The 12,187-nt window shown below is 44.0% G+C and overlaps 1 protein-coding gene across 2 annotated transcripts in view; it reads right to left on the reverse strand.

Annotated features, from left to right (window-relative positions):
• The window catches only part of TPK1 (thiamin pyrophosphokinase 1), a 309,386-nt gene extending 297,727 nt beyond the window's left edge, over positions 1–11,659 (reverse strand). The window contains exon 1 of one of the 2 annotated variants that reach the window (XM_039549358.1): positions 11,293–11,659. In XM_039549358.1, coding sequence (XP_039405292.1) covers positions 11,293–11,335 — 43 coding nt within the window. In that variant the 5' untranslated portion in view covers positions 11,336–11,659. The remainder of the gene's footprint in view (positions 1–11,292) is intronic. The other variant, XM_039549357.1, reaches the window with a different exon arrangement.
• Between the last annotated feature and the right edge of the window lie 528 nt (positions 11,660–12,187).

Raw genomic sequence — 12,187 nt, forward strand, 5'->3', positions numbered from 1 at the left:
CTTAAGTGCACCCCTGGGACAGCTCTAGCACCACCTTACTGGAGCTGGCTGACACAAAGCTTTTGGCAACAAGTATGCTATCAAACATCTGTTGTGACCCCCTTGGAAGCGCCTCCTCTCCCACACCATATGGCCACCGCCACCGAGTGGTACTGCAAGGCCACAACCCCGCTCTCATCACTCCTTGTCCTCTCTGGGGAGGCCAGACACTGAAGGATAATTTCACACACACTTCACACTCCATCAGCAGGGAAGACAGCCCGCTGCAGCAGAGACATGCTGAGCATGTCCACATTACAACACACTCTGTCCATGTCACTGTCAGAAAACTCTGGTCATGGAGTACATGTAGTACACACTGAAGGAAGGGTGGTGTTTTTTTTTTTTTTTTTTTTTTTTTTTTTTTTTTTTTGTCTAGCACTGCTTTTGCTCTTCCCAAGTGGCAACTGCTTTCTGTGTAACTGGACTTATACTTGGGGCTTTGTCAACACAGCTATAGCAGCTGTGGGTGCCAGGAAAAACAAACAAAAAACAAACATGGCCACAGAAACACAGCAAAACATTACACAGCAGATCAAACTTCCTACTGACTTAAAGAGCTCTGTAGGCACAAAAATTTGACTTATGATCTTACGACAGGATAGCAGACTAAGAGAAAACAAGAAATTCTTCCATAGGATCAAGTGACAAAAGCTGTTACTATGAATGAGGTAAATACAGCAGCAGCATTACTACTGACCAGTACACAAGAACAGTAGTGCAAACAGAGGCACAGGGAACTAAGAGATTGAGTTTCCATGTGAAAACCCTACCAATAAGTCAATTCAAGGAAGGACATCTTGATATCAGTGATTTTCTTTCCCACAGCTACAAAATGACCATTTAAATCCTCTGTTCACAGTTACCTAAGTCATTAGAAAGGCTCAAAGCCTGTGCATACAGTACTAAATGTCACTCCCACAGTGGATTCTGTGCAAAGAAAGCAGAGCTAATAGGAAAGCACTCTTGATAACAGCAGGAACACACCAGCACCATAAGAAGACAGAATTGAAAATAACACTGTTCTACTTTGAACACAGTGAAGGTTATATCAATAGAAGTGTTGAGGTTGGAAGAACCTTTAAGATCATCTAGTTCCAACCCCCCTAAAATGGGCAGGGACACAGTCCACTAAACCAGGTTACTCAGAGCCCCATCCAACCTGGCCTTGAACACTTCCAGGGATGGGGTATCCAAAACTTTTCTGGGAATCTTATCCCAGTGCCTCACCACTGTCAAAGTCAAGAGTTTCCTCCTAATACCTAATATAAACTAACCCTCTTTCAGTTTAAACCCATTCCCCCTTGTCCTGTCACATCTCCTTGGCAAAGTCCCTCACCAGCTCTCTTGTAGGGCCCCCTGAAATACTGGAAGGCTTAGAGGTTGCTCTAAGGTCTCCCCAGAGCCATCTCTTCTCCAGGCTGAACAACCCCAGCTCCCTCAGCCTGTTTTTAAAGGGGAGGTGTTCCAGCCCTTTGATCATTTTCGTGGCCCTGCAGCAGGTCCACGTCCTTATGCTGGGGTCACCAGAGCTGTACATAGCACTCCAGAGGGGGTCTCATGACAGCAGAGTCATTAGATCATTGAGGCAAAGTCTTGTGGCTGTACCTTTCAAGAACACTGCTGTGCAAAGTCGAGAAAGCAAAACATGAACTTGCCCTTAACAAAAGTTTCCTCAGTATTGTTCTCTTTTCTTCTTTCTTCCTGTGTTTTTTTTTAAAGAATAAATCAATCTCTTCTTTAGGAAACTTGAAAGGCAAATTTTCCATTTGCAGCAGGAAATGGCAATATGGAGACAAACACTTTCATATCAGAGCTTAATCACCTCCGGTGTGCCCAGGTTGACTCATTATGAAATTAGGTGATCACACACATTGCCCAAGAGCTATTTCTGTTGCATCCGCAGCAGCTAAGACACTGCACCACTTCTTCTAGCAATCCAAGTGTCCAAGCAGAGGATCTTTAGCTGCTTGACTCTCAAGCTGCCCTCTAACATTTTTTCTCTTTTGGATTCACAGTACGGCAAAACACTGCTTAGATGGTCATTAAACATACCTGTAAACTGAACAGGGAAACAGCTCCATACGAGGAGACAGGCTGTACTCACAAGGCTGTGCTCTACAGCTTGCAGAACACTAATTTCCTGAGTGTTGCCCGACTCAAAGCATCTGCATTAAAGGCTGTCGGTTACATTTAAAGCAGACAGAAATCTTGATGCCTTGTAAGCATTACTGATACACAGGTCAAACCCCCTAGTATAAATCTCACTTCTGCCCCCAGGATTTCCCCATACATAACTCTCATCAACAGTGCAAAGTCTCAAAATGGAGCACCTGGAGACAGATGCTATTTGCAGCTGCTCTGTGACACATGTCAACGCCAGGGAAGTGTTGAGTAATTTAAGTCACATCATCTGCTGAACAACTCCCCAGATGTGGTTTCAAACCAACAGCCTTTTAACTCATCCTGAAAAACTAGACCTTTAGCCTATGCTTAGCTCGGGTCTATAGGTCAGTGCTTTGCTTGCCACACCTAAATTAGCTGTAAGTATAAAAGTAAATAAATCTCACACACAGAGTTCACTGACCTATCAGTGCCCTTCTGCTACAAAAGCTGAATCACAGATTTGTTAGGGTTCACATGGCCCTGTGGAGATCATTTAGCCCAACCCTCCTGCCAAGGCAGGATCACCTAGAGCAGATTACACAGGAACTCATCCAGGAGGGTATTGAATGTCTCCAGATGAGAGACTCCACAACCTCTCTGGTTGTTCCAGTTTTCTGCCACCCTCAATGTAAAGTTCTTTCTTATGTTGAGCTGGTACTAATCGTGGTTTAGTTTATAGGCATTGCTCTTTGTTCTGTCGCTGGGGGCCATTGAAAAGAGTCTGGCACCACTCTCTTGGCACCGACCTTTAAGATATTTATATGCATTAATAAAAGATCCCCTCTTAGTTTCTTCTCCAGACTAAACAGCCTCAGCTCTCACAGTCTCTCCTCATAAGAGAGATGTTCCAGACCCCTGATCATCCTTCACAGGGCAAGTAGTTCCATGTTTTTCTTGTTCTGGATCCCAGAACTGTACACAGCACTCCAGATGTGGCATCACTGAGGCTAGCAGGGGGGCAGGATCACCTCCCTTGTCCTGCTGACCACACTCTTCCTGATGCATCCCAGGATACCGCTGGGCCTCCTGGCCACAAAGGAACTGCTGGCTCACGGTCAACCTGTCATCCACCAAGACTCCCAGGTCCTTCTCTGCAGTCCTGCTCTCTAGTAGGTCAGCCCCCAACCTGTACCGGTGATTGAGTACTCTTCTTTCATGTATGCTTATATAGAATACATAATTGTGAATTATGTCTGTGGGGAAAAAAGAAAAAAAAAGAAAAAGCAGAAAGAATGCCTTTCCTGACACACTTTGCTGTGTCTGCACCAAGCAAGTCCACAGACACCCTTACTGACACTGTCATGGAAGTCAAAGCTTTTCTAGATGAGGAGTCCCCAGTGCTTCATAACATCAACATATTTTCCTTTTGCAGTAAAGCAAACTTCCTTCTGCCAGACACACAGTCAGTTTTTACCACCAAAGACACTGAACAATTTGGTCAAAAACTGTACATATAAATAACTCTTAACTACTCACTTATTGCTGTGTTACCCAATATCAGTGTTGACCAGATAATTTGGGGTATAGACCAGAAAAAAAAGAGCTACAGTAAGAAAACACAAGAAATAAAACAAAACAGAACTCACACCACCAGTCACAACTATAGAACATATAAATTGTGAGGGTACAGGTTCTGCTCCTACTGAATTCACTGGCCAGCTTCCCATTTATTTCAATTGGCCTGATAAACACATGCATTCCTCCAGCTTCTGTCCTGCCAGAGAGGAAGGCTGGCAGACAATCCATCAACATAAGCTACAAAGAATCAGCACTAGCACTGAGAAAATTCAACTGCCATTCAAAATAAAATTCAAAGCTAGGAAATTACAGGAAAAGCCTTCCAGGAGCTTCAACTGCTATTGGATATACAGATATAGATTTAATTTAAAGCAATCCAAAAGCTACTAAGTGTGCTCTCTATGTAGAATTTCACTAACAGAATGTTCCTATAACAACTTTACATTCTCAATTCTCTTTTTAATTTTGCAAAAGCAGTACTACACAAACACTGTTAATCATATTCCTCATGTTTAAGGTCAGAGCTGGATGGAATGGAGAACCTGTTTCCATAAACTCACATCTAATTCACCACAACTGTATTTTACAGAAAAATGTAAGGCAAAAATCTGAAGAACTGGTTATATTTCACTGTGGTCAGCTATACTCTGGTGGAAGGGACAACTGATAGTTCTTTTCAATCTTGAAATTATTTGGCCATAGATCAGATTAATTAATCTTGCTGGACACACTGCAAATTCTGCTCTCTGTGTAGAAATCAGAGACAGGAAATGTTCTGTGCTGTGCCAAAAAGCAGGTGTATACATCCAAGTTCTCTCCAGTTGATTTACTACATTTTGTTCTGGGTAAGATCTATTACTGGGTTGTTGGGATTTTTGTTTGTTTGTGGGTTGGTTCTGCAGTTTGTTGGTTTATTTGCTAATTTGGGGGTTTTGTTTTGTTTTATTGGAGGGCAGAGGGAGAGAAGTGTTCCCCCTTCTTTTATCCACATTTTTCAACAAGGGTACTTTGAGACCGGCATGGTTACTTTTATGTCACACAGAAAAAGGAAAAAGTTACATTTCTAACTGGTAGTTTCCCTGGACAAAGTTAATAGCATTGTTCTTAAAGGTCCTAACCCCTGAGCTTACATCCAAACCTAAAACTCATTAGAAGTGAGAGCTGTTGAGAACTGACTAATGAAGAGGAGCTGCTAACCCTTTAGTGTTAGCACTAAAGGTTTTCAGGCGGTTTGTTTACTTGGTTTTTTTTTTTTTAGTTTTCTTTTTTTAAGACTTTGATTTAGGTTTTACTCTTGATGCTGCTATTTTCTGTACAGATTAAGCTTTGATTAATATCTCAGGATGTTCAAACATAAAGCAAATCCACAAGGATGCCTGGGATTTGTTATTTTGGATCTCAAAAAATCTGAAACCTACCTGTGTTAGGTTTTCTCCTGTGTAAATAAAGTACTTCATTTCTATGCTTCATATTCAATTTCTCCATAAATCAGACTTAGATGAGCTTGTAAACAGGAAAAAAAACCAAACAAAGCCTCTTCTGTTTTCCACTTCCAGAAAGTAAAACTAGCTTTTATATATATGTATATGCGCAGATTTGAGATATAGCATAATGCTAAAGGTGCTATGAAACTGTTACAGTGTTTTAAGGGCTGATCAGAGACATGCAAGTGAATACAGCAGAGGAGAAATGAAAGTTGAAAGTTCAGTATTCTCCTTGACTTCCTGCACCTTCTTAAGGCTAATACTTTGCTCTTTAAACACTAACAAGTTTGAATGGTTTTCAGCAGTCCTCCACACATTTAATTGGATACAAACAACATGAACATTTGATGACTTGAACAAGTGTATTTCCCACCTCCTCAGCTGGTGTTAAATCACAGGTGAAGAAAAAAAAAAGAGATGAGGGGAAAAAAAAAGACTACAGGAGATAAGCTAGTGTATTTCCAAGCTTTAAGCCTCAGCTGATGGAAAATAACAAGACCTTCCAAAAGGAATTTAATTTATCCAGGTGCTTTACTATCCGGGCAAGCAGTAATGAATGTGAGTTTTTGTCTCAGAAATTCCAGTAACATCATTATTGCTCTTATACTCATTGGGGTCTTGAAGATTTTTTTCTTAGTTTGGGGTTCTTTTTGTTAGGATGCTTTATTGTGGGGTTTTTGGAGGTGGATTTTTGGTTTAGTTTTTGGGTTGTTATTTTTTTCCCCTGCTTTTTGTGTTTTTTGAGATGACCTTAGACCCCTCCACCATCATATTCCCACTCAAAAGAGAGCTATGCCCTGTTCAAGACTGCAAGATATGGAACTATCAGTGCACTGACACTGCACATGGTAAGGATCCATCATCCACATAAACAGCAACTGAAGTCAACATGTTTCAAAAGGAGGCCCTGTGCGTGTGTACAAAAATAAGTAAAATAAGTAAATGTCTATTCATTTTCCTAGTAGTTCCAATGGTTAAAAGTGCCTTCTTAAAATGGTTAAAGATGCTTTGTTACCCCATTCCAAATAACACATCTGCATATAAAGCATTTAAAAAAAAAAAAGATAAAGAACTCCAAAAGCTTTCAATGTGTGAAAGCAAAGATCTAACAGAAAGTGGTGAAGTTAACAATGAATACTTCTTTTAAGTGCAATTCTGCCTGTAATACTTCACTCATAAATGCACCTGTAAGTAATCAATACAATAACAAAACAAATGCTGACCCAGCACAGCAGATTAGCAAGCAGCAGGGTCTGAGGCTGAATATTAACAGCTACTTCAAAAACAAACTAATGAGTTTCAGGTAACTAGGCTAGATGAATAGTGATGCCACTTAAATGAAATGAAGAACAGGAGCAGGTCAGCAACATTCACAGAAGAAAAAAAAGCTTTTTGAAAGCATTTAAGTTAAAAAGACAGAACAATACAATAGCCATATTGGAAGTGCTTCCTAATTTCATTACGGAATGCCAGTAATAGTCTTAAAAGAACTGACACCCCTGCTAACACTTTTTCAGTTCAGGTGAACTCAATGACAGCTTTCAAATGACCTGATTCATCTGAAAACTTCACTAATCTGACCCAACAGCAGTGGCACAAATCCTGCAAAACTGCAGAGCTACCCAATAGTTTGGGACTCTACACCTTTTCCATATACCTTTAATATTTAGGAACTAACAGAAACCATCAGGTTGATTTCCTAACCCCATAACTGTCTTGATTTCTACCACAGAATTTTGTGAATTAGATTGCAAGATAATGCATCAGAGAGACCATGCTGAGCTCTAGTAAAGGGATATTTAAATAGCCATTGACACTTGTACCAGGCTGGAGGTCATTCACTGAATGGCAAACATATCACTGTTTCACAAAATAACTTTGTATCCTTAGTGTCAAATAAAAGGGAACATTATGGAAGAAGTTCAAGCCCCAGGCACTTAAAAGGAAAATGGTGATACAATCCTTTCAGAGGTAACTCGTTTACAGTCAGTTACATTTCCAGGAGAAGACACATAGTAAAGCAAGAGACAATCAAGGTTGCAGAATGATGGAAGAGCATTCAGAGCGTATTGTTGTTTCCTCTTGTTCTCTTTGCTTTAAATTCAATGCAGAATCTGATAGTCCCTTTGCACAAAGAGATAACTATATATTTTCTCTGTAATTCTGAAGCAGTCTTTGCCCTATGTGTTGTGGATCTGTCTCTCATGGCATATAGATGACCTTGCTTCAGTGAGATAAAGACAACACGCCCACTTCTGAGCAAACCAAATCTTAACCACCAGCTCTCAACACAGCATAGTTCAGCAGTGCATTTGACTTGGAGCAGGGAGAAGTGGGGACAGGGAAATCAACTCTCACTGTTAGCACAGGCTCCCTGTCACTCAGAGCAAGCTCAGCGCCAACATACCCTCTGCAAGGCACAGAAGAGAGCAGAGGGATAACATCTGCTGTTTCTTTGCAGCCCCTCCACCTCTACAAGGCAAGACACTCATATTGGGACCTGCTGGATTATAAACTAAGGAAGATATTCTCCTTCTGCATCACTCCACTTGATAAAACCAATACTGAGCTGCACTTTAGGGACTGTGTAAGGCAAGGAATCATTAATCACACCTGGAGATGAGCGAGAATCCAGGCCCTGCTATGGCAGGCAATGTAAAACGTTCCCTGTGAGAAAACACAGCTTAGCAAACTGGCACTCTGCCCTTCTCAAAATCTCAAGAAGTATTCAGGGGCAACCTTATTAGAGGATGCTACAGTACTTCCCCTGTTAAGCAGCCACAAGCACAGCACACTCAGCTCCCAAAGTTCATGGTATTAAAATAATGAATTAGAAACACTTGTCTCTCTGCAGAAGTTCCTGCAGCACAGTCTGGGACAAGCAGCAGGAGGCAATGACAGTGCAAGAAAAGGGTATACACAGCAGGAGGGAAATGTCAAGTCTATCAAAGGATGCTCCAGAATAAACAAAGCTACTCTTGACATTAATTCACAGGCTGTACTGTGACATCATTATGAGCCTTCTACAACAGCTTTGCCCTGTGAAGCTTCTGCCTGACCCTTTCACACAGCATACATACAGGTCTTTGTGGTGGAGCCTTCTGTGAGCCTTTTTAAAGGTTTCATTCCATGAGGAAATGAAAATATATTTCAATGTGCAAGACACAAGTTTAGACTCAATCCCACTTTGAATTCTATCTTGTTACCCATTCTGAACTACATTAAGCAAATCAACACAGTTCTAAAGTCCACAGCATGGTGTTCTGACTGCAGCATGGTGATTTTCAACTGTGCTCCAGCTGTTTGACTGAATAATGTTCAAAGTCCCTGAGCATACTAGTTAGCACAGCAGTTCTCAAATATCTACTACTTGAACATCAATCAGGTGCGATTGAGAGAGATGTACAACCCAAGAACTCGCTCTAACTACACTGACTAAAATCACCAAGGCATTAATGGCCCTGAAATTCCAATTCAGGTATCTAATATTATAATTTTCTAAAATCTGGGAGTGTTTTACTCTATTCTGTATAAATAACAGCATAACTTCTCAACAATTTCAAAAAGAGAAACAAAGTAATTAATAATCTTCAAACATAGCTGACAAATTTTTCACAATGTCCCCACCACAAACACAGTCAAACACTGCTATACATTGTATTATTTACAGTATTGAGGGAAAGGGGCAAGGTCCATACTGCTTCAACAGCCGCACAAGGGTTTATTTTGTAAGCTCATGTTTAGCTTCTAAAAAGTGCCATATTCTTCATTGATTAGCTTTATATTATTTGGACACTTAAATACCTATCCCGATGAAGCAAACAGATGGAGGAATTACTGGTAGGTACTTCCTCCAGAAGAAACTGGGAGGCTCATTTTACCTATCTAATTTTGAAAACCTTTTATCTGAGTTCCCCAAGTGGGATACCAGAGCTTAAAGGTAGAATTGGCAAATAAATCTGGTCAGCCTTGAATACTTTGAGCAGGCTAATTCAATTGGTAATGCTGGTAATGAATGTCTGTAATGATGACAAGGATCTTGATGAAGTACCACTGTGCATTTTATAGGCACTGCCTGTATAACCAACTGATTTGTAGGCAAGTAGCAGACATTTTTTTCAGAGAAGCAGGCTTCTTTGCATCCAGCTGGAGCCTCTGAAATGAGAAGGCTGTGGGTCACGAGAAAACTGAACAAACATCCCAAATTTTCAAATCCAACTGAACATAACCAAAGAAAAAGAAAAGAACAGGCAACTCCTGGAAACTGAGCACATATGTTAGCCCTAGCATCATACAATGTCTATCAAAGGCAACTATCGTATAATACAAACAGCAATGCCTGTACTTCCACAGGGATAAATTCATAGAATCATAAAACGTTAAGGGGTTGGAACAGACCTTAAAGATCATCTAGTTCCAACTTCCCTGCCATGGTTAGGGACATCACCCACTCAATCAGGTTGCTCAAGGCCTTATCCAACCTGGCCTTTAATAGTGTCAGGGTTGGGACATTCACAGCCTCCCTGGGCAACCTGTTCCAGTGTCTCACCACCCTCCTAGTAAAGAATTTCTTCCTCATATCTAACCTAAATTTTCCCTCTTTGAATTTGAGCCCATTAGTCCTTGTCCTATCACTACAGTTCCTGATGGAGAGTCCTTCTCCAGCTTCCCTGTAGGCCCCCTTCAGATACTGGGCAGTTGCTATGAGGACTTCACACAACCTCACAGCAACCTCTTCTCCAGGTTGAGCAGCCCACTTTTCTCAGCCTGTCCTTGCAGGGCAGGCGCTCCAGTCCTCTTATCAACTTCTTATGGTAGCTTTTTGTTTGGCCTTATTACAAACTTAGTAATTGCTTATTGTATATAAGAGGACATCACGTCACAATGAATCAAAATCCACCTATTAAAATCTCACCTACATCTCATTCCCTCTTTCCACCCAAAGCAACAGTGTGTCTCAAAGAACACATACACACAGCAACAAATACACATTTCTGGCAGGAATATCTTGAGTGCACCATTACCCGTTATTAGTTTTGAACATATCCTGAAGAAGTTTTAAAGAACCAGAGCAAAGCATGACATAAAAAGAAATATGTATCACAGTGGAATGAGTTTAAACATGCTCTTAAACTGCTAGCTGTAAAAATGTATTTAATTGTTAGACGTGTGCATTCTGTTAAACTCTGCCCTTCCTATAGGTCTTACTAGTAAATAAATAACAACATATACCTCAATGCAGCATCTGGTCTCTGTGCCAGAGAGAGCACAAAAGAGCAGTGTAAGTTAAAATTCAGCTGCTATGCCAAAGTGATTTTTATGCAGCTTTAAAATCACATTTTTGAAAGACAAAAATATTTACTGTTTATAACGGTATCATCGAGTAGCAAATTGGACCCTATTGAATTAGACACTGCAAACACAGAGTGAAGAAGAGGTGCCTATTCCAAACAGTGCACAAGCCACTTGGATCAGTCTGTGCTTATTACAGGTGCTCCATCCTCTAGATGCATAGTAAGGTTAATGATGTATATCAGTAAAGCTCACCTCTCAGATCTCAAAAATACTATCTAAAACCACAACACAGTTGGACAGCTTGGGAAACCCCAAGAAAACCCCGAAAACAAGCCTCAAAGCTTTGCTGTGCAGTACTGAAGGGCAAGGGTGCTCCAGGGCAAAGCACATGGGCAGGAGGCGGGAAGCCAAAGGCACACGGGGGATGGATGCCAAGCCCAGGGACTCCTAGATCTAGGAGACAGACAGGAGATACGGGACGGACACGCTTGACCGGAGCGCTCTGCCCGGCCAAGCCGAGAAAACGGTGGCAGCAAACGGAGAGTACCCGAAGGGGTTGGGGTTTAAATGCCAATTTTGAACTCCAGAGGGTGTTAACACGGTACCAAACCGCTGTATTTAGCCCAAACCTCAGCCTGAGCGCGGCAGACGCACGGCGGTGTTTCCGCAGCGGGGCCGGCGCGGGGCTCGGCGGGGCTGCGGGAAGCAGGGCGGGGGCGGGAGGCGCGGCCGCCCCACTCCCCTCCCTCCGCTGCTCGGCGCGGCGGGGCCAGGACAGGAGGTACCGTACCGGCGGGCAGGAGGCATTCCAGCGGCGTGAACGCGCGCTCCATGGCCCCGCGGGACGGGCAGGCACACGCTAAAGGCACGGAGAGCCGGGCGGGACCGCCGGCGGGGGGGCACGCGGGGAGCAGCCGTGCCCCTTCCCGGTCTCCCCGAGGAACGCCTGCAGCCGCACAGCCGCGGAGGCTGCTGCGCCCGCCCTTGCAGGCGATAGGCGGCCGCGCCGGGTGACGTGGCGGCGGCGCTGCCCGGGTACCTTCGGCCGCGCGTCTTCCTACATCCCCCGGGACTGGCACCGGGACCGGGTGTGCGGGGGAGGGGAGCGGCAGGGCAAGCCGAGGGAACCGATGGCCGCCACAATCCGTTGCTCGGCGGTGGATTCAGCAGCGGGGAGGAAAGGCGGGACACGTTGATTGGCAACGGCGGCGGCCTATGGGGCCTCTGCTGAGAGGGCGGGGCTAAGGGACAGCCCCGCCCCCTGCGGCGCCCGCGCGCGCTCTGAGGCGGGAGAGGGAAGAGAGGAGGGAAGGGGGAAGGACGGGGAGAGGAGCAGAAGGGAAGGGACGGGGAGCGAGCGAAGGAGCGCTCGGCCTCTCTGGGCACCTGAGCAGTGCCGACCGCGGTACAGCGACGCTGTGGGAGACCGGGAAGGGCCGCCTCGCGGCGGGCACCTGCGGGGCTCTACCGAGCGGTTCGCTCGGAGTCAAAGCCCTCAAATCGCTGTCAGCCTATCGAAACTGAAGAGAAATAAAAACTCTGCCACGAGTGCTCGTACCCTCGCATGCAGCCCGTGTGCCGCCGCCCCCGGGATGCAGGGAAAGCCGCGCCGGAGGGCTGGCAGCCCAGCATCCCGGCTCTGCTGTCCCCGCGGGTCCGCGCCGTGCCGGTGCCACCTGTGCCCT

This window comes from Corvus cornix, chromosome 2 (assembly GCF_000738735.6).
Source record: "Corvus cornix cornix isolate S_Up_H32 chromosome 2, ASM73873v5, whole genome shotgun sequence".
In the NCBI taxonomy this organism is placed as follows: Eukaryota; Metazoa; Chordata; class Aves; order Passeriformes; family Corvidae; genus Corvus; species Corvus cornix.